Consider the following 18,406-nt stretch of genomic DNA (forward strand, 5'->3'; position numbering starts at 1 on the left):
ATCTTATCGCAGCTTCCTCCCAAAACGGAAGTCGCACAATAAAGTAGCCGGGTGCAAACTGCGGATTTTCAAGCCAGGAAATTTAACAAGATAACAATCAAATTGACAACTGCATATACTAAACAAGATAACACACTAATACGGAACAACTCCGGCGAGTTTAAGTAACTTCTCGGTGAGTATGGGCTTAACTCTGGGTTCGTCACGATCTCTAGGATCTCTGGTACCGTCTTCAAGAAGAGTGTGCGGAGGTCTTCTTATGATGTTGTCATGAGGCCAATGGGTGGTAGCAGACCACGTTTCAAAACACTTCTTTTTTTCATCCAAAGTCTCATCCGTAGCAAAAAAGTATGGGCTGTAGGAAGCATAAACCACGGTTCTAATCTCTGAGCTGGTTTGTTTTGGTTCCATACCCCAGTGAATAGTACGAGAATCCCATAAAATAAGATCTCCTGGTTCACAACAGGTCTTGATCTCTTCACATCCACGGTCGATGAACCATTGAAGCTGTTCATCAGTGAATATGTAACGGTCAACTGGGTCCCAAGTAGACTTGTCGATTTGAGTATCAAAGAACTCTCTGAATAATTTGTGAGATCCTCTGTAGACGACAAGACCACCATCCTCAGGACCGTGATTACTTAAAGCAAGCACTCCTTGGACACACTGGAGCCCATCCTTTAAAGGAGACTGGTCAACGTGTTGCCATTTACCTCTTGTGGGCTTGTCCTTCCGACCAGGAAAACTTATGTTTAAACTATCAAACGAAACCAAAAGCTTGTCAGTACCATAGATCTTTGCAAAGGGGTTTATTACACCATCTTCTTGTCTAATATCCCACATGAATTTTTCATGGGGGACACGGTATCCAGTGAAGGTGTTGATCTTACTTTGAACTGGAATGTTTTTGTTGATCCAAGTTTCGGGATTCTTGATGTCCAATTCCGTACCAAAAGAAGTGATCCAGTCGAAGGCTTCATTTTGGTACACCTTGGCTTTCTCTTTGGTTAACGCTCCTTTGACAACTGCAAATCCGTCATTGATTAAGTCATCTCTCCAATCACCATAAGTTTGGGAAGTAAACAGTGCTTCCATATTGGAAAAGACTTCTTTAGGAACCTTTGCTGTTTGTAGAAGGGTTTCGCCCGGGAGTTTAGGAACAATCATTTGTTGTACATCGACAGATGGAGCCATTTTGGGTTATGGGAATTTTGGGATGAAAGAAGGGATGATGTTAAACATTGACTTTATGTCTAGGGAGTTTCTAGATGATGGAACTGACCGGCGAATTTTTCAGATTAGATAATAGGCGGGGGGGACGGGGGGGAGATGTCCTGTAGATAAGCAGATTTGCGATACAGACGGTCTCTTTTAGACAAAGTTAGCGCTTTTGTTTTTGATCGAAAACGATAAAGTCCCCCCCCGGTGACTTTATCGACTATACGTGGGGGTGATTTAGTGGGTATACGTGGGGGCAGGGTGGGGGATGTTAATTAACACGATCTTGTAGTTTGAAGGATTACTCAGCTACTTCGCATGAGGCATTGCCGCAAACAATCCGCATAATTGGGCATGCAATCATAAATACAAAGAGCCAGTAGACTGCAAATGAAGTATCATTTGAATGAACTTGTGTGACACAATATGACACTATTTGATATACAACGATTTAATTGCAGATTTGGTGAAGTGTCACCTCAACGGAGCTACCTAATAGGGATAATAGTAGTAGCTGTACAAGGCAGGATCTGTGTTGTTTCTAATTGACTCAGAGGTTCTGCTGGAGGTAGAACTGGAACTGGTGTCAGTATCCAAGTCAGGGTTCAAGTTTTGGTTTTTATTGAGGACATGGTTAGGGCCGGTACTGGGAAAGAACCTGGGTGCTTCGTTATTGTAAACATAATAGTAGTGGCTGTTTTCTACGCCTCTAGTTACGGAGTCACCTTTGGGTTCCTTGTACATGTTGAAGTTTTTGGGTCCTCCTTGAGTATGAAAAGGTTTGACCCTCTTCAACATATTAATTGGAGGTGGAGCTAACTGAACCCCGAGTGGATTTTTATTATGGCTGTTGTTGTGCTTGTGGTGAATCTCTTTGTATTGCACATGGATATTCTTGTCCTTCAACATCGAGTGATTTTCAATTTCCACTGCTCTTGCAGCTCCAACTTCTTCTTCGTAAGTGATGAACGCAAAACTGCTGCCATTAAGCTTGGACTGCCTTGAAATGAACTGCACGTTGGTGATACTGCCATGACGACTGAACCGTTCCCTTAAATCAGCTGCAGCCACATCGTTACCCAAATGACTAACAAAAACCGAATACTTGTCAAATCCCATTAATGGGACTGGTGTCTTACCAGGTCTATCTCTTTTTCCAAAAGCCTTCTCTTCGATGTTTTGAGCCCATTCGATGTGGTAGTACCGCTCACAAGACAAACTGGCGAATGCTCTGATGGCATCATCTCGGTACACAAATTTGATGAACCAAAACTGTGAAAACGTTTCAAATTGTAAAGGTACACCATGCTTATCGGCTGCCAACATCTGTTCTGTTTCACCCAATCCCTTGATAACTTTCCGGACCTCAGACTGACTTCTTGGAGTCAGAAGATCAATGAAAAGAGTTCGGTTCACTTTAGCAGCTTCACAGCGTAATTTACGTCCGTGCAAAAGGCTGTTATGACCATTTGCGATCGCCCGGTGGCAATCTTCATCAGTCCGATACTGAACAAACGCATATGGGCGATTGCGTACATCTCTCAACACCTTGATATTTGTCACTTGGCCATACTTCAGAAAATGGTTGGATACAGCTGCACCCAACACATCGTCTGATTTGGTAGAACACAAGCTGGCGACAAAAACGCAAGCGGAGGGTTTTCCTCTAACGGAAGAAGGTTCGTTTTCTTTGTTGAAATCGAATGGGGTCTCCAACTTCCCAGTAGTGATACCAGTATCATTGGTATTTCTGGAGGTACGAGTATCATTGCTGGAGCTGACACTAGTGGATACAGTGGAAATTTCAGTGATAGTGGATCTGGCGGTATTGGTGTTTTCTTCCCAAATCTGGAGGTGTTCTTTAGTGGTGTTTTTCCCGGTGGATTTGGATACAGACCGTAAATCTGCACCCAGAACCACCACCGACTCCAAAATTTCCTGGGATATCGCTGAGGGGATATCCAGCCTTTTAATATCATCCTTTCTCTCTTCGGAGCGTTCTCTAAACTGCATCAATAAAATGAGTCTGGCTTAACAGGTTTGTGGAGGGAGAGGTTTTTGCAATATTTTGCCGCGAAGATAGATACGAATTTGACTGCAAAAACTCAAGTAAAACCATGCAACTTTCTAACAAAATGACGAGAATCGTCCAATACACCATCGGAATCATCAGTATGGCACTCTCTGCAACTCTCATGAAACAAAACTCTCTGATCACAAGTATCACAGCCAGTTTGAATGATCTAACTGGTCAAGGGCTCAATGTGACTACTCCTTCGGGGGCCAATATCGTTTCTTTAGTTTCAAGTGGAATGACATTAGCGAATAAAGGAGCTCTTTTCACCAGCTCCAAAATAGAAAGTGGGAGTGTTCTGACCGGCTTCTACAAGAGAACACGCTACAACTCGAAGTTTTCTGTAGCTGGGCTTCCCATTAGTCAATTTTCGTACTTGGCAGGGATTGCTGGGAGCGAATTCTCCGAGAACTTGATGTGGTTTAGTTCTCTGGTGGTGGGATTGGTATCTACTGGGAGCTGGGACTGTGGCAGCGTCTATTCGCTTATTCAAAACTATAATTTATCTGATTCCCAACAGCTTATTTTGAGTTCTTTCTACGATACTCCTGCGAATCATAATAATGGGCTGGGAGATACCAACAGTACGGTCAGGGCCACTCAGGACCTAATGTTGCTTCTGTTGAGCAGAAACTGCCAGACAAACAAGGCCCTGACGGCAGTAAATGTGTTGAATATGTTTGTGTATATGTTTACCAGTGGGATTACTGTGAGGTCGATGGTGGTATTTTTGCGGTCCTTTAGAGAGGCAGAGGGAATTGTGGAATTGGAGTATGACGACCCATTTTTGATGCCGAGGATCAAGGGAGTAGATTTGAAGGAGGCTGTGTAGATTGAATATACGAGAGGTCAGGTGCTGATAGGATCAGATGTACACGAGGTTTAGAGGACGCACTCGTACCAGCCAAACTAAAAGGCCACCAACACCAAAAGTGCTATCCAATGCCACTGTGGCAGCAACAGAGGAGCACTATTGAGAAGGGTATACCCACAGGCGGTAGCCGGGGTGGCAGCAGTGGTACCAGTGGTACCAGCTAAGGTGGTAACGGTAACAGTAGATGTGGCCACCGGAACCGGAATCGTAATGACTTCAATGGCGCTCGTAGTTGCTTGAGATGTTTCTGGGGGCCGATCAACCACGCAAACGGTTTGGAGGGTGGTGAAATATGAAGTTGCAGCTCTGGGGAGCACATAGAAATAGGTCTCCAATTGAGTGACAATGACATTGAAGACCCGAGTGGAATAAGCAGGGATGGTAAAGGAGTCAATTTCAGTGGAGTGGGAAGTGGAAGTGGTGGTGCAATTGAGGAAGTTGAAGGTGATGGGAACAGGTTGGACGGTTTGGATGGTCAAGAGAGAAACGGTTTGAACGATGGCGGTGGAGATGGAGTTGAGGAGGTGGGTGGCGACCAGGGAGGAAGTGGAAAGGGTTGTGGAGTATTTGGTGGAAGTGGTGGGATACTGGAAACAGATGGTGGTGTCAATGGTAGCAGTTTTACCGGTAGCAGTTGTACCGGTAGCAATTACACCAGTAATGGCGGTAGTAACGGTAGCGGTTGTACCAGTAGTACCAGTACCAGTGACGGTGCTTGTGCCAGTAGTACTAGTATTGATAGTAGTACCAGTAGTTTCAAGAGCACCAGTAGTACCAGTAGTTTCAAGAGTACTAGTTTCAGGTATTTCTGTGGAACCAACAGTATCAGTAGCACCGGCAGTACCACTAGTAGTACCACTAGTAGCACCCACACCCCCAGCCGTGTTCACAAACACCAACGGAAACGAAGTGATTGTACTGGCGGTAGTCACCAACACACACCCGTCACAATCATCAAACTCCGCATTGACCTTCGCGTTAGTATCCCAGCACACGTCACACAGACGTAGCACTTACTCTATCGGCAGCCCACACGGACGCTGCTAACAAACAAACACAATAAATATATAACATGTTATAGATCAATGCTGCAAAACGCGGCCTGGTATTTATATATCCTGGTGAGGACACTGCCATGATAAGGCACGACCCCTCCCCCACCTTTCCCTGCGGGCGCCCCTCGGAAACGGTCGGAACCTCAAGAGGGAGTGCGGCGTGCCCTGACCGAGGACCCAAGCCTTCTGTTTGGTTAACCCTACAAACCCTCGGAAAACGCCCGGTCAAAGCCCAGAGGTCTCCCATTGGACTTCTCCCTTCCGTTCCTCCGAACCCCCCCGTTCACTCCTGTAACCCCTGTTTTTGGCCCGCAAAAATGAAGATCCGAATCATGTGATCGGCACATCACGTGTCAACGTTTCGGTGCGGCGGGCACTGTGACCGTGTCAGCGGCATGGTGTGTCCCGTAGCCGGACCTACTCGGTGACATGCCGACGCCACTCGGCCCATACAACTCCCCTCTCGTCAGCAAAATTCTCCGTCACGTGCCGCTCCCTGTGTTTTGATGAAATTGGTTTGTGGTTTCCCCATACTTGGCTTCTCCACAATTTGAGATTCCACAAAAGACTGTTGCGGTTACATCGATAAATCGATACAAGGAAGCCTAGTGGGGGTTTCACTACCACCAGAGGCTTGAGAATGATAGCTCTGGTGAAGACGGTGACGGCGGTGAAATCTGGAGTGGTGGGAGAGTATTTTGAGCGAGTTACCGGTGAAACATGGGGCAGTCGCCGTGGGCTACCGCCAGTGGCGGAGAGGGCTGCGGCTGCGCACCGCCCTAAGCCAGCCCCATTCTCCGCGCCCTCGCCATCTCAAAAAAATTTTCCGTTGGCAAGTCCTCAGTCTCCCCACTTTAAGGATTTTGAGAAATCTCATTTCAAAAAAAAAACCAATCGTGTAACAAAAGGCCCGTACTCTTCCTAATGTCGCTAAAGCAAGAAGATTCCAGCCCCCACGATGACGGGTTCGACTATGAGGAGACCACCTCCGGCACCAGCCCCATGGGTCACGACGACACCTCGGGCGTCCTCGCGGCCCACGGCGCTTCCCCCAACAAGAGGGACCCTAACTCCAGACCTTATAAATGCCCCATGTGTGACAAGGCTTTCCACCGCTTGGAACACCAAACTCGCCATATCCGCACGCATACGGGCGAAAAGCCCCATAGTTGTAACTACCCCGGGTGCTTCAAGAAGTTTCTGAGATCGGATGAACTCACCCGCCATTCACGAATCCACACCAACCCGAACTCCAGGAGGAATAAAAACTTGCTGAAGAAAAAGGGCACGGGCGGTGGGGCTGGCGGCACATCCCACGACTTTGATACCAAGACCACGCCTCCGGCCAGTCCTCCTAATGGTAGGGCCGACCGGGGGTCCACCGCCACGTCATCCACCGCCGTGTTATCGGCAACTGAGACGTCTCCTGGTATCACCAGTGTTAAGATCGAGTCGTCCTCCGAAGACTTGCAGAAGATGCGGTCGATGTCGGACGAGGACTCGTCCCACGATTCGGCCAGTCCCATGGATAAGACGTATTCGAGTAGTTCCACCACCAACATCGACATATTGGCGTCTGCTGCCTCCCAGGAGCTCAACTTGTTGAACTCCAAGTCCTTGCCGTCGCTCACCGACTACTTCAAGACGTCCAACGTCTCCAACTCATTTTCCACCAATAATCTCCAATATTTGTCGAGTTTGGCGGTCAACCAGTATCATCCCAAACCCAAGCTCAATACCTTGTCGTCACTCAAGCGTATGACGCCGTTGGAGATGCCACACGCCTCCACCGGCATTCTCAAGGACACGGACTTGGACTATGTGAAGCAACGGCTTAAGAAGTCACGGCCCAACTCCCCCACATTATCCACCAAGAACTTCACGCTACCCAACTCACCGGTGTTGGGCTTAAGTCTGGTCACCACCCCCATCTTGTCGGCCAACAACAGTTCGACCAACTTGCACTCATACTTCCAGAGCCATAATACCCATGGGACACGGCACCACGGGGTGCAGCAGCCGCCACCAGCCCCGGCCCCGGCCCCCGTCGCCCAGACCTCGAGCTACGCTGGCCTGGCAAACAACGAGGAGGACACCACGCACTTGCCCAGTATCCGGTCGTTGAAGTTGGACTTGCCGAAGAACATGTCGATTAATCAGGCATCCAGGTAGGATCCAGAGTCCATCAAGGGAGGTACGATCAAGAGTTGTTCAACCAGGGAGGTAGAACCTGCCGTCGACAGCTCATGGCAACGTTGACGGACTCTTCTTGTAATATAGAATGTAAAATAAACATTAATCCACTGAAACTTATGCAAGTCCCCATCTGGAACTTAACATATCGCATTAGGTAAAATATCCTCGCTCAAATTTAATATAAATATATTAATCGGTTCTAACCTTAATCCTACTCTACGTTGACACTGCTGGCTGAGATGCTTCTCTCCCAGTGTCTAAATCCCCCCGATCGACCAGATCTCCTGCTCGTCCTCGATTCGGTCACTAAACAACGTCTCTTCGTCTCCTCCCTGCTCAATTCTCTCCACCTCGATCTTCGCCAACCTCACTGCCACTCTCTTTGTGTAGTCGCCTATCGATCTTTTAATAAACTTCAAGCCAAGCTCAGCAACTTCGATATTATCTGGTTGTTTGTCAAACCAAGTGTTGAAAACCTGCTCTGTTTCAGTGAGCTTCAACACCGACAAATAACACTTTTCGGCAGCCAACTTCACTGGGATCACCATCGACCGCACCTGGTTGAACACAACCGGGATCACAAGGTCTAAGTTGTTTTCAAGGTAGTCATACTTCAATCTGCCAACCGTTCTCAACACAATGATGGAAATACGCTTGGTATCCACAAGTACATCGGGATTCGAAATCAACTTACACAACTGGTACACCAACCGGCTGGCCTGGTCCTGTGAAAGCTCTGCTTCACACAACAAGAGTTTGCCGATGGCCATGGCGGAATTGTCACCAATGAACGGGTCGAGGATGTCGCTCGAGGACACTAAGAACTCGGTGATGGGGTCCAATAGACTCGTCAACTTGGAGCTCGACTCCTTCAAGAACGCATTGAGTCCAATAAGCGAGAACCTCAATTGGTCTCTATCCTTGGTCAAAATCTTCGTCTTGACAATGGTTTCGGTTTCCTCCACTGACAAGATCTTGGAGAGTGTTCCCAAAAGTTTGGCATACTGCAAGCTGATTTTACCCTTGACATTGGCAAACTCATCTTCAATCAAACTCATGATATTCTGCTTACTCGACTCGTTCAACTTATCACCGGCCTTTTGAACGATTTCCAAAATGGCCTTTAACATGGTCAACTTGATTTCCTCAACATCGCTATTTTTGCAGCCACTGATCAACTCGATAATCAACGAGTCAATACGTGGTTGGAACTTGATCAAGATTCCCAACCCTTCCACCGACCGGTTTCTCAACTCGTCATTGTTGGGATCACTCAAGAGCCGTACAAATGTTCTTTGTAACTGTGGAATAAAAGGTCTTAAGAATTGTGGGATCTTCAACAACAAGTTGTTGATGGCCATCAAAATGCTGGCCTTAATGTTCGAGTTGACCTTTTCACCGATTACTCTGATCAATGGACCCGTGATCACGGTGGAAAATGGTCTTAAGTTTTCTCCAGGAGTTTTTTCCACAATATCGGCAATACCCATCGCACTTACTTCTCTTTGTTCACTGTTACCGTACATCAACCCTTGCAAGAAAATCGGTAAGATACAGTTGGGGCCCTTGGGCAACTTGAAGGCATCCAACTCTTCACCTTTGACTCCTGTTAACATCAATGATTGCTGAGCGGGCTTGGCCAACTTTTCAAGTGACTCCTTTGGTTGGGCTTTGATCAACGCACTCAAGGCTTCAAACGTTCCCTTGACCACTTCAGCAGACTTGTCACCCAAAGAAAGGATAAACGATTGCACCATGTCCACCAAGTAAACAGAATAGTCCAAGTTTGTGTTTTCAAAGAACATTGCCAATCTTTCGAAAACAGCTGCTCTTTTTCTATAATCTTCGTGTTTGGTCAACGACAATAATGTCTGCATCAACGGGTTGACTCCGTCTTGGTCATTAATAGAAGCCAAGATCTTGTCCAACGACTTCTTGATGAAATCACGGTTGTCTTCCGAATCAGCACCAATAATCAAGTCCATCAACGTGTTGATGATCAACGTTAACTTTCTGTATAACGCATTTCCAGCCACTGACGCCAACGAACTCAAGGCTCCCACCTTAAAGTTGTCGATGGGAGGAGACAACAACGTAGGGATCAAGATTGGGAAGATCACATCAGACTTGGTCGACATGATATCTTGTAAAGCCAAAAGAGCGTATTCGGAATCGTTGGACTCCAACTTATTCAATAAGTTTGGAATGATTTCGTCAATGACCTTCTTGCCCAACTCGGTTTGTAAAGTATCAAATGCCACTGCAGAGGCATTTCTGACATTGGCAGATTCGTCCATAAGAGTCTTATAGACTATTTCAATAAATATGTCCTGGAACTCAATTAACCCTTCCTCAGACGTGGACTTGATCAACTCCGTCAATGCAATACAAACACCTTCCTTGATGTTGGCATCATCAGACTCTAATAACTGTAACAAGTTGGGTAGAACCTGTGATAATGAGTTGCCAGCCCCGACTCTCTTGACCATTTCTCCCATGGTATTGGCTGCAATGGTCTTTTCAACTTCTTCATCGGATGCCAACTTCTTGATGATGACTTCCACAAGAGCAGGTAAGATCTCCTTGACCATCTTAGGAGTGTTGGCCACAAGAGCCTTCCAAATCTCAACAGCCTTGTTTCTGACAATTCCATTGACATCACTTCTACACATGAACAACAATGCCAACACTGTATCTCTGTGAGACTTACCCAAGATCGAGATTAAGGACTTGTTAATTTCACCATTGTTGGTGTCCAAGTCCTCTCCATCGATCAACTCGTTCTTTCCAGAGATTCCAGTGACTTGGAACAACAAGTCTCCGGTCAATTCGACCGACGACAATCTGATTCGGTAGTTGACATCGTTCAACCCGTTTTCCAATTCGGGCAACAACAAGTCAATGGCAATCTTGGCGTAGTTTCTGACAATCAACCTTCCTGACCTCAAGGCCATATCTCTGATTTCTTCGTCTGTGTCGGCTAAACCGTTCAAGATGGGAGGAATAATTTTACTCAAGTATGGAGCAAATTGAGAACCGAAGCATACTGGTAAGTACAAGAGTAACGGCATGAAACCTGCTCTGACAAAGCTCTTGGAAGACTTTGCATTGGATAAGATCACCGGCAAGAGCTCGTCCAACTTGCTTAATCCTAAACCACAAATAACTTCAGCCAATGCTTGAGCAGAACCCAACCTATCCCCAGCTTTAGCTTCATCTTGCAAGTTTCCTAACAACTTAGGAATCAAATCTGGGAACTGTTCCTCGCCCAACTTCTCCACCAAAGAACCCAAAGCTCTAGCAGCAGTGGATCTGGTGGCAGGAACGGGGTCCACCATGGAAATCTCCAATTCTTGTATTAAGGTGTTCAAGTAAGGTTTCAAATCCTTCGTATCCACCAAAATGGCCATATTACCAACAATTTGACAGGCCTTTCTTTTGGTGGATGCAGACCGGTCCTTCATACCTCTGTGGATGACGTGGATAATCAATGCCAATGAAGGGCCATCGATGTAGTGAACAAATTGGGTTTTGATCAACTTGTCCAAGGCCGCATCGGTATGCCTGGTAGGATCACCAATGGCCTTGATCAAGTCAGGAACAACTCTTTGGATTTCCGGGTTTCTGATGACTTCCCCAAATCTCTTAAGAGAGAGATCTGCTGCTTTCCGGACCTCTTTATGGGTATCGTTTAAGACACCCACGATTTCTGGAATGATTATCGACAACGAAGAAGACAACTGTGCTGGGTCCAAGTAGGCCATTGAACCCAAAAGTTCAACAGACCCTTTCTTGGACCGCCAAGCAGTCTCGTCCAAGTGGGAAATAGCCAAAGGAATCAACTTCTTGACGCCAAAACTCGTTGTGTTTGACATGATGATCTTAGCAGCTCTGTCTGTGGCCAATCTAACTTCTGCCGACTGATCTCCCAATGACTTCAAGAGGTTGGGCAAGATCTCAATCACGTAAGGTTCAAAGAATTTACCCAACGTGAAAGACAAGCATTCGTAAGCCAAAGAAACAGACTCTCTTTTGATAGTGCTCTTCTTGTCTTCAACGGCATCCCCCAATAATCTCATTACATCGAAATCTTGCAATGCTTTAATACCCAATCCTTTCACCACCCCGGCAATTCCATAAGCAGCACCTTTCCTGGTGCTCACATCATGGGATACGTCAAACAAGTCGTCAAAGAGTCTGTCGACGTAGGCTCGCAAGAATTTTGTCTCGAACAAATGCACCAAGGATGCCAAACACTTGGAAATGGCAATCTGGACATTTTCACTCGGGGTCTTCAAAGTCACGATTAATCTGTCCAAGATGATGTTGATTCTGTTGTCACTCGAATCAAAGTGTTTTCCTAAGGATCCATACAAGATGATGATGGACTCTTTGATGTTATTATCAGTGATGGTTTCAAGGGAACTCTCAAAGATGGGCACCAAACTCTCCAAGTGGTCCAAACTGAAGTAGCTGATGATCTCTATACCCGAGTCCTGGAGTTCCTGGCGTACTAATTCGTTTTTGTCGTTCAAGGCCTTTTCATTGATCAAGAACTTAAACACCCGGGCGATTTGGGCATCGTTGAACAATGGAGTCATTAACTTCAACGTCAAGGCCACAGTGGATCGCATTTCCCATTGGTCTATGTTGGTGACTGAGCTCTTGATAACCAACCCAAACTCATCCAACTTGGGGGGTGGTGGTTTGGAGTGAGTATCGTAGAAACTGAACATAAACTGCAAGAATTCATCCAATTTTCCCAGTTCGAATCCTTTCACAGAGTCAAAGATAGAGGTTGCGATTGACAATCTCAACCCTGAGTCTTGTTCGTTGGAGAAAGACTCCAAGATCTCGAAAGGAGTGACTTCGGTAATAGTGAAGCTGTTCTCACTCCAGATGGTTTGAGATACACTGGCAATACGATCCTCATTATCGTGAAGAGTGATCCAGATCTCGTTGCAGGTGTCCATGGGCAACTCGAACTCCAGATCAAGCACTTCCAAAATGGTGAGTTTGGTATTGACATCAGAAGTGATCAAACTATCAAGCAATATCTTCAAATCAGGTACTTCAAAGTTCAAAGAAATGTTGGAACACACCGACATAAAACAGTCCTTGGCCATCTTCAGCTTGGAAGGCAATTTGATTAACTTCAAGATGAGGTTCAAGATGTCGTACCTAGGAATGAGCTCACTAGCAAAAATCTCCGCATGGCTGTTGAGGATCTCAATGGCCAAAAGAAGTTGTTCTTCCTTCGGGTCTTCATTCACAAACTCGGACGTTGTCACAAGCTTGGAGGATTTGACAGCCACGTCGTAGCCAATGCTCAAGATCTTGATTAACATTGGGTACAAATAGGACATGGAAACAAAGTCTAAGGTCATTTGGTCCGAAAGGAACTTGATTCTGAACAAGATCCTGGAAATAACCGAGTCATCCACCAGTTGGTTTGTGTAGAACTTGATGGTGTTCAAAGCTACCAACTGCTTGAAACTAAGGTCAAAGTTGGACCAAATGCACGTTGATAAGTGTATGAACGTGGTGGAAAACAAGTTGCAGGTCACTCTGTTGATCAAGTCAAAGTTCTCAAACAACCCAGTCAAAATGGTCATCAAGCTGGGGAACCAGGTCTCAATGTCGGTGTTGAAGTTCTTCGAGATATCGACCAACTCGTTGATGATGTTGAAGTCCTTGATCAAGTTGTTGACTTTGGTCTGGGTGTCTCGCTTGATAAGGTCTTCCTTGGCTTTCTGCTGGTTAACCAACTTTTGGTCTTCTTTGGACACCTTCTTCAACTCTTGGCGCAAGTCCATTTCCCACTTCTGGGTTTCGTAGTCCTTGGAGTTCTTATTCAACTCGAGCTTTGAGTTCTTCAATACATTCACCACCGGGAACTCCGAGTCGTTCTGCCAGATCTTAAACGTGAGATCGTCGATGTGGAAGTCCAACTCGTGTTTGAAGGAAGATATCAATTGGGGGATAATGAGCTTAGGCACCACAAAACACAACTGACCCATGGTGACAATAGCACTTCTGTAAATAGGTGAGTCGGTGGGCTGGGTATCCAAGATCTCCAACGTCAATTGGTAGATTGAGGTGAAATTCTCGGTGATGTACTGTTCTATGGGCAAAGAAATCAACAGGGTCAAGCCGATCCACCCGTTTTTAATTTTGAACGGTTCGTAATTTGCAACCAACGTTAATTTGGGTGAGTTGTTGATTCTGATCAACTTCTTCAACACATTCGAGGTGTGTTTATAGTCTAGGTTCAAGTCGTCGGTGGCTGAAAGAGTATCAGCTTTGACAAGGTAGTCAAATGTTGAATCGATCAACGTTCCAGCTATCTTCTCGCGGGTTTGTGAGTCGGAGACCACAGATAAACAGTGGTTTCTGGATAACAGTGGAGCATTGGACGATGCCAACAAGTACAACCAGCAGAACCCATAGTCGTCTTTGTGGAAGTCAGGCCCCACGATTTCCAAGAGTTTAGCACCCCAACTAAGATCATTCGGTTCAGTTAACTTACTGAATATCTTAATGGAAATGACGTGAATCTTGTCGTTCACAAATACCTTGTCCAAATCCACCGGCAAGTCGAATTTCTTGATGATATATATAGAGACGAAAATGCAGGAAACACCTTTGCTGTTGACGAGGATCAAAGGTGAAGCAAGGAACTCGCTGATGGTGGCTGCAAAATCCAAGGATTCGACTTTCTTCACATCGTTGAACTTGGGATTGGCCTCGAGGAAGTTCCCGATGGCCGTGAACCACAAGCTCCTCAAGTTGGGTTTCTTGTTCTTGGATCCATCATTGACCAAAGCCTGGTACGTGGGAGCGAACTCAGAGTTGAAGTAGTTGGTAACAAATGCCTGGATCAAGTGTGTTAACGTCTGTTCATTCATATCTTTTTTTATTATCGGCACCAATGCGTCCAACAACAGCTCCTTGTTGTCGAAATCTACATGGGCAACCAACTTGTAGATCAAGACCTTGGAGTCCACTGTGGCAGTCTTGGCCAAGTCAATTAAGGCTCTGTAGTCCGAAAAGCCCAAACGCACCAACATGTTGTAACACTCACTTCGGACAGTTTCCTTGGTGTTTTTCAACCCGTTCAAGACCTTGGCGATAAACTTACTATCGTTTATGGCCTGTTTGACAGGTGGATGGTTAATGTTCTGGAGAATCCTAGGAATCAAATAGCCCAACGAAAGTTCCGAGTTCTTCATGATAAGCTTTTCAAAGGGCGTCAATAAGTCAGTTGCATTGGTGGCATTGACAAATTCGTCGGTGAAGGCGCCAAACAATTCCAAGGAGTAAGAGTTTGGAACTTTAGGAAACGATGCGGTGATGAGGCTGTTAAATTGTTCGATAATCTCGGTGTCTTTTGTAGCCAAGTGGTAGTGCAACTCGGGAGACGTCGGCTGCAAGTCGACACACGTAGCCACCACGAGCGACACAAGATTAAGGTCGAAGTCACTGGAGATAAACCAGTCAATGAGGTCTTTGGTTAACACTTTTGACAAGGTGAGTTTTGTATTGGCAACAATGGACCTGAAGATTCTCTTATCTCTGGAGCCGTGATTGTGGGATGCCTCTAAACACATATCGAGGACTCTGGCCCACACATGTAGCAATTTGGGGTCATTTTTCATAGGGACCTGTTCGATAAGTAGAGAACACCAGGTCAACAACGTCAATAAGTCGGTCAAAGCAATGGACTTGTCGGACTCGGCGATGGGAGCAATGAATCCAAGGACCTTCTGGTGGTGGCCCAAGGCGATGAAGTGTCGGACGATATTGGCCACTTGGGATCTACTTTGACTATCCTGGTAATGGCTGTAGGATCTTAAACAAAAGGCGAGCAAGAGCGGCTGGTCCTCAGGAGAAAGAGTGTTTGCCTCCAATTGGTTGCTAAGGTCACGGAGATACGGCACGCGCACCTTGGTGAGCGAGCTACGTAGTTTTGTGCCGTCTATCATGGATGGTCTATGGTAGGCTTGCAATTGATCTGATATTACTCACAGTGCGAGTTGAAAAATTTTCCCATTACCCGGAAGCCAGGGACAGACGGGGTGCGGGAGCGTACGGCGGTACTCCAGGACGGTGCGGCCACCGAAACTACTTTTCGCAACCAAATCGTGAATACATTAACCATTCCAATAAATAATCTATAAACCTTTTTTTGCTCTTTCAATGACCGTGCTTAAAACAACACCGGTTACCGTACCGGCACGAGCCAAACCGTGACCAGTTTGCACATGGCTTGGACCGCCAGTTAGAGGGCCTTTCAACCCGTTTAAGCTCGCACTCGCCGTGCGCAAACTGACACTTGTTGCCATAGGGACAATAACTGTTCTTCATAAATGAGCCACACAACTCCGTCTTGTACAACTGCGTGTTCACCGGCTTCTTATCCTCGACCGACCCGGGTGTGCTCGAGATGGGGGAAAGGCTGACACCAGATTTAAAGGGGGAAGCCAGGTTGATGGACGCCAAGTTGGCGGCGGTGAGGGACTGGCCCAGCGACGCAAACGGGTCGCAAGGGTCGGCAAACGGTGGGGCGCTCGTAGTGCTGGCACCTGACGGGCCATAGATATAATTCAAGTCGTAGTCAATTCCCGAGTTCAAGAGCGAACAGGATGAGCTGGACCCAGTGGAGGTGTTTGAGTTGACCTTGGAAAGGGCGGCGAGGCTGGTGGTCAGAGCCACGAGAGCCACTGCCAGGGACACTCCAGGGGGTGATATCTGGCTGGGAGTTGCCTGGTTGATGGATACTTGATTTTGGGAATATTGGGAACCAGCCCAGATATTGTGGCGTACTGCTGGAGATTGATGTGAATGGAGGTGACGAGTGTCATCAGTAGACCACAAGTCGGACAACAAATCGATGGAAGTCATGACAGTCAAATGGGTAGTGCAGATGGAAATGCCAAAAAATTGGACAATTGCAGGGTATTTATAAGTTGGTAAAAAACTGGCGGTGATAATAAAAGATGTTCCGGATTTCGGATATTATTGCAAATAGGCCAATAACTGTTTTTGTGTCACGTTTCAGGGGATTGGCTACACCAGGGAAACAGCCGTTTAGGAAATGATGGGGGAAGTAAATTGGTGGCGGTTCTAGGTTGGGGATTTGGTGGGTTTTATATGTCCAGTCACAGAAGAGGAGAGTTTTTGGGTATGTTTTTGGTTGGCAGATTTGGGCCGCTTTTTGAAGGTAGTGCAGAAGTCTCTCCACCTTCGGAATTGCCTGATGGCGAGGGGAAGTGCGATGGGTGTAAGGGTCAAGAATATGAATAAGGTGGTGGTAGAAAGTGGCACGGGTCACGGGGAGGATTTGGTGACGGTGGTACTGGTGTTGGTGGTATAGGAGAAATGTTGTGTAGTTCCCCTCCTTCAGTTGGTGGTTGGTCCACACCGGCCTTCTCCTCCCGATCGTGTACAGGCGGGCCCTGGGAGGAGACCTAGTAGTGTGGTGGTTGATGTGCGATGGTAGTGCGCGGGAGGTAGTGCGATGTTCATTTGCCCGGAGATTAGATTTATTGGTTTGGCGATGAGCACGAGACACAAGAAGAGGAGAACCAGGAACTCGGAACCAGGAACTCGGAACCAGGAACTCGGAACCAGGAACTCAAAACCAGCAGCATAAACTGCTAAATAAAGATTACATATTAAATAGGAGCTATTACAAAAGGCAAATCCAGACCTACTGAGCAGTTCCACCCATCGCCCTAGGCTAGCCACACTGGTCCCAGGCCGACCCACGCTGGCGCCATGCCACCGGTGCGCACCATCTATTTACATCAACGCGCACCAAATCAAATCAAACCCACCGCGTTCATGCTAAACAACTTGGATGCACAGCACAGGTGGATCTCCCGCCACAAGCCCCAGATCCCCAGTCCGCATCTATACCAGCTGCTTATTGACACGTCCCAGGGCCTTGGAAACCAATTTAATCCCGGAAAACCGTCAGTACTTCCACCTGCTTCCCGCACCGTCGCCATCGGCACCATTCAAGAGTACACCGTCACTGGGGTACCACGCAGCACACCCGAACCTATCCACACCAGGAACACTCTCGCAAACTCCAGTTCATCCGCCGGCTTTGTGGTACCCAGTGGGCCTGATAAACGTCCAGTTGATGATTTTGATAGTGACGACGAATTACACCATTTGTTGATAAAACGATCACGGCCCACCGAGATAGCAGCGAGGTCCACGGGAACTACGGTCCCAGCCGCCGCAACTGGTACTGCCGCAAGTGCCCATCCAGGCGCCCCAATCCGTCCCACTCCTTCTGTAAACATCACCAAACCAATTAGACCGAGTACAAACACCGTATCAAACGGTGTGCCGCGTGCCGCCGCCGCCCATGCTGTCGGTGTAACACCATTTTCCCGTGCCAAATCCGTCTCCAGCTCGTTCGAGCACCCAACTGCATCGACTATCAAGTCGCATACCAACGATGAAATGTACCAGAAATACATCAACTACCTCGAAATCAAGTGCAGCCTTCTCTCCCAGAGGTACCTGATCTTCGAGTCGTCCTCCATCTCTTTGGACGAGAAAAATCGGTTCATTAGAGAGGAATTTACCCCCAAATTCGCCAAAATTGAATCGAGTTTGGATAGCATCAAGAACCTCCTCCCTCGATTTGCCCTCAAAGACTTGAGTCAGATCAGCGATGTGGGGGAGGTAGAGATCACAAGTTCCGTGCAAGTTCCCGGTACTTTGAGTGAAATACCTGAAGTACAAGTCCAGAACTCAACTGCCAACGTCAGTGAAGACGATTTCTCGGAGCTCGAAGTCACCCAGGTCAACTTGACTAAGCCCTCACGGTTGCCAAACGACGGCTTGATCAGCCTATCGTCCGAGCCAGACGTGTTTGTGGCAGCTCCTAGTTCACCACCTCGAACTCCTTTGAGGTCCGAAGACGACGTGGAGGACGAGTTTGGCCAGCACGAGATGGACGGGTTGATG

At 47.0% G+C, this 18,406-nt stretch overlaps 5 protein-coding genes across 5 annotated transcripts; 1 reads left to right on the top strand and 4 right to left on the bottom strand. All coding sequences in view use genetic code 12, as the record gives it.

Moving 5' to 3' along the window:
* Positions 1-135: 135 nt before the first annotated feature.
* On the bottom strand, positions 136-1,194 carry PSN45_004196 (uncharacterized protein; the record flags this gene model as incomplete). Its single annotated transcript, XM_006685989.2, has 1 exon — positions 136-1,194. The coding sequence occupies one exon, from the start codon at positions 1,192-1,194 to the stop codon at positions 136-138; it is 1,059 nt and encodes a 352-aa protein (XP_006686052.1).
* A 516-nt stretch (positions 1,195-1,710) lies between these two features.
* Positions 1,711-3,231, bottom strand: PSN45_004197 (uncharacterized protein; the record flags this gene model as incomplete). The annotated part of the gene is made up of 1 exon (XM_006685988.1): positions 1,711-3,231. The coding sequence occupies one exon, from the start codon at positions 3,229-3,231 to the stop codon at positions 1,711-1,713; it is 1,521 nt and encodes a 506-aa protein (XP_006686051.1).
* A 182-nt stretch (positions 3,232-3,413) lies between these two features.
* Positions 3,414-4,124, top strand: PSN45_004198 (uncharacterized protein; the record flags this gene model as incomplete). The annotated part of the gene is made up of 1 exon (XM_066158232.1): positions 3,414-4,124. The coding sequence occupies one exon, from the start codon at positions 3,414-3,416 to the stop codon at positions 4,122-4,124; it is 711 nt and encodes a 236-aa protein (XP_066014329.1).
* A 2,272-nt stretch (positions 4,125-6,396) lies between these two features.
* Positions 6,397-7,152, bottom strand: PSN45_004199 (uncharacterized protein; the record flags this gene model as incomplete). The annotated part of the gene is made up of 2 exons (XM_066158233.1): positions 6,397-6,855; positions 7,084-7,152. The coding sequence occupies 2 exons, from the start codon at positions 7,150-7,152 to the stop codon at positions 6,397-6,399; spliced, it is 528 nt and encodes a 175-aa protein (XP_066014330.1).
* A 522-nt stretch (positions 7,153-7,674) lies between these two features.
* On the bottom strand, positions 7,675-16,321 carry GCN1 (translational activator of GCN4; the record flags this gene model as incomplete). The annotated part of the gene is made up of 2 exons (XM_066158234.1): positions 7,675-15,431; positions 15,775-16,321. The coding sequence occupies 2 exons, from the start codon at positions 16,319-16,321 to the stop codon at positions 7,675-7,677; spliced, it is 8,304 nt and encodes a 2,767-aa protein (XP_066014331.1).
* Between the last annotated feature and the right edge of the window lie 2,085 nt (positions 16,322-18,406).

This window comes from Yamadazyma tenuis, chromosome 5 (genome assembly GCF_029203305.1).
Source record: "Yamadazyma tenuis chromosome 5, complete sequence".
NCBI lineage: Eukaryota > Fungi > Ascomycota > Pichiomycetes > Serinales > Debaryomycetaceae > Yamadazyma > Yamadazyma tenuis.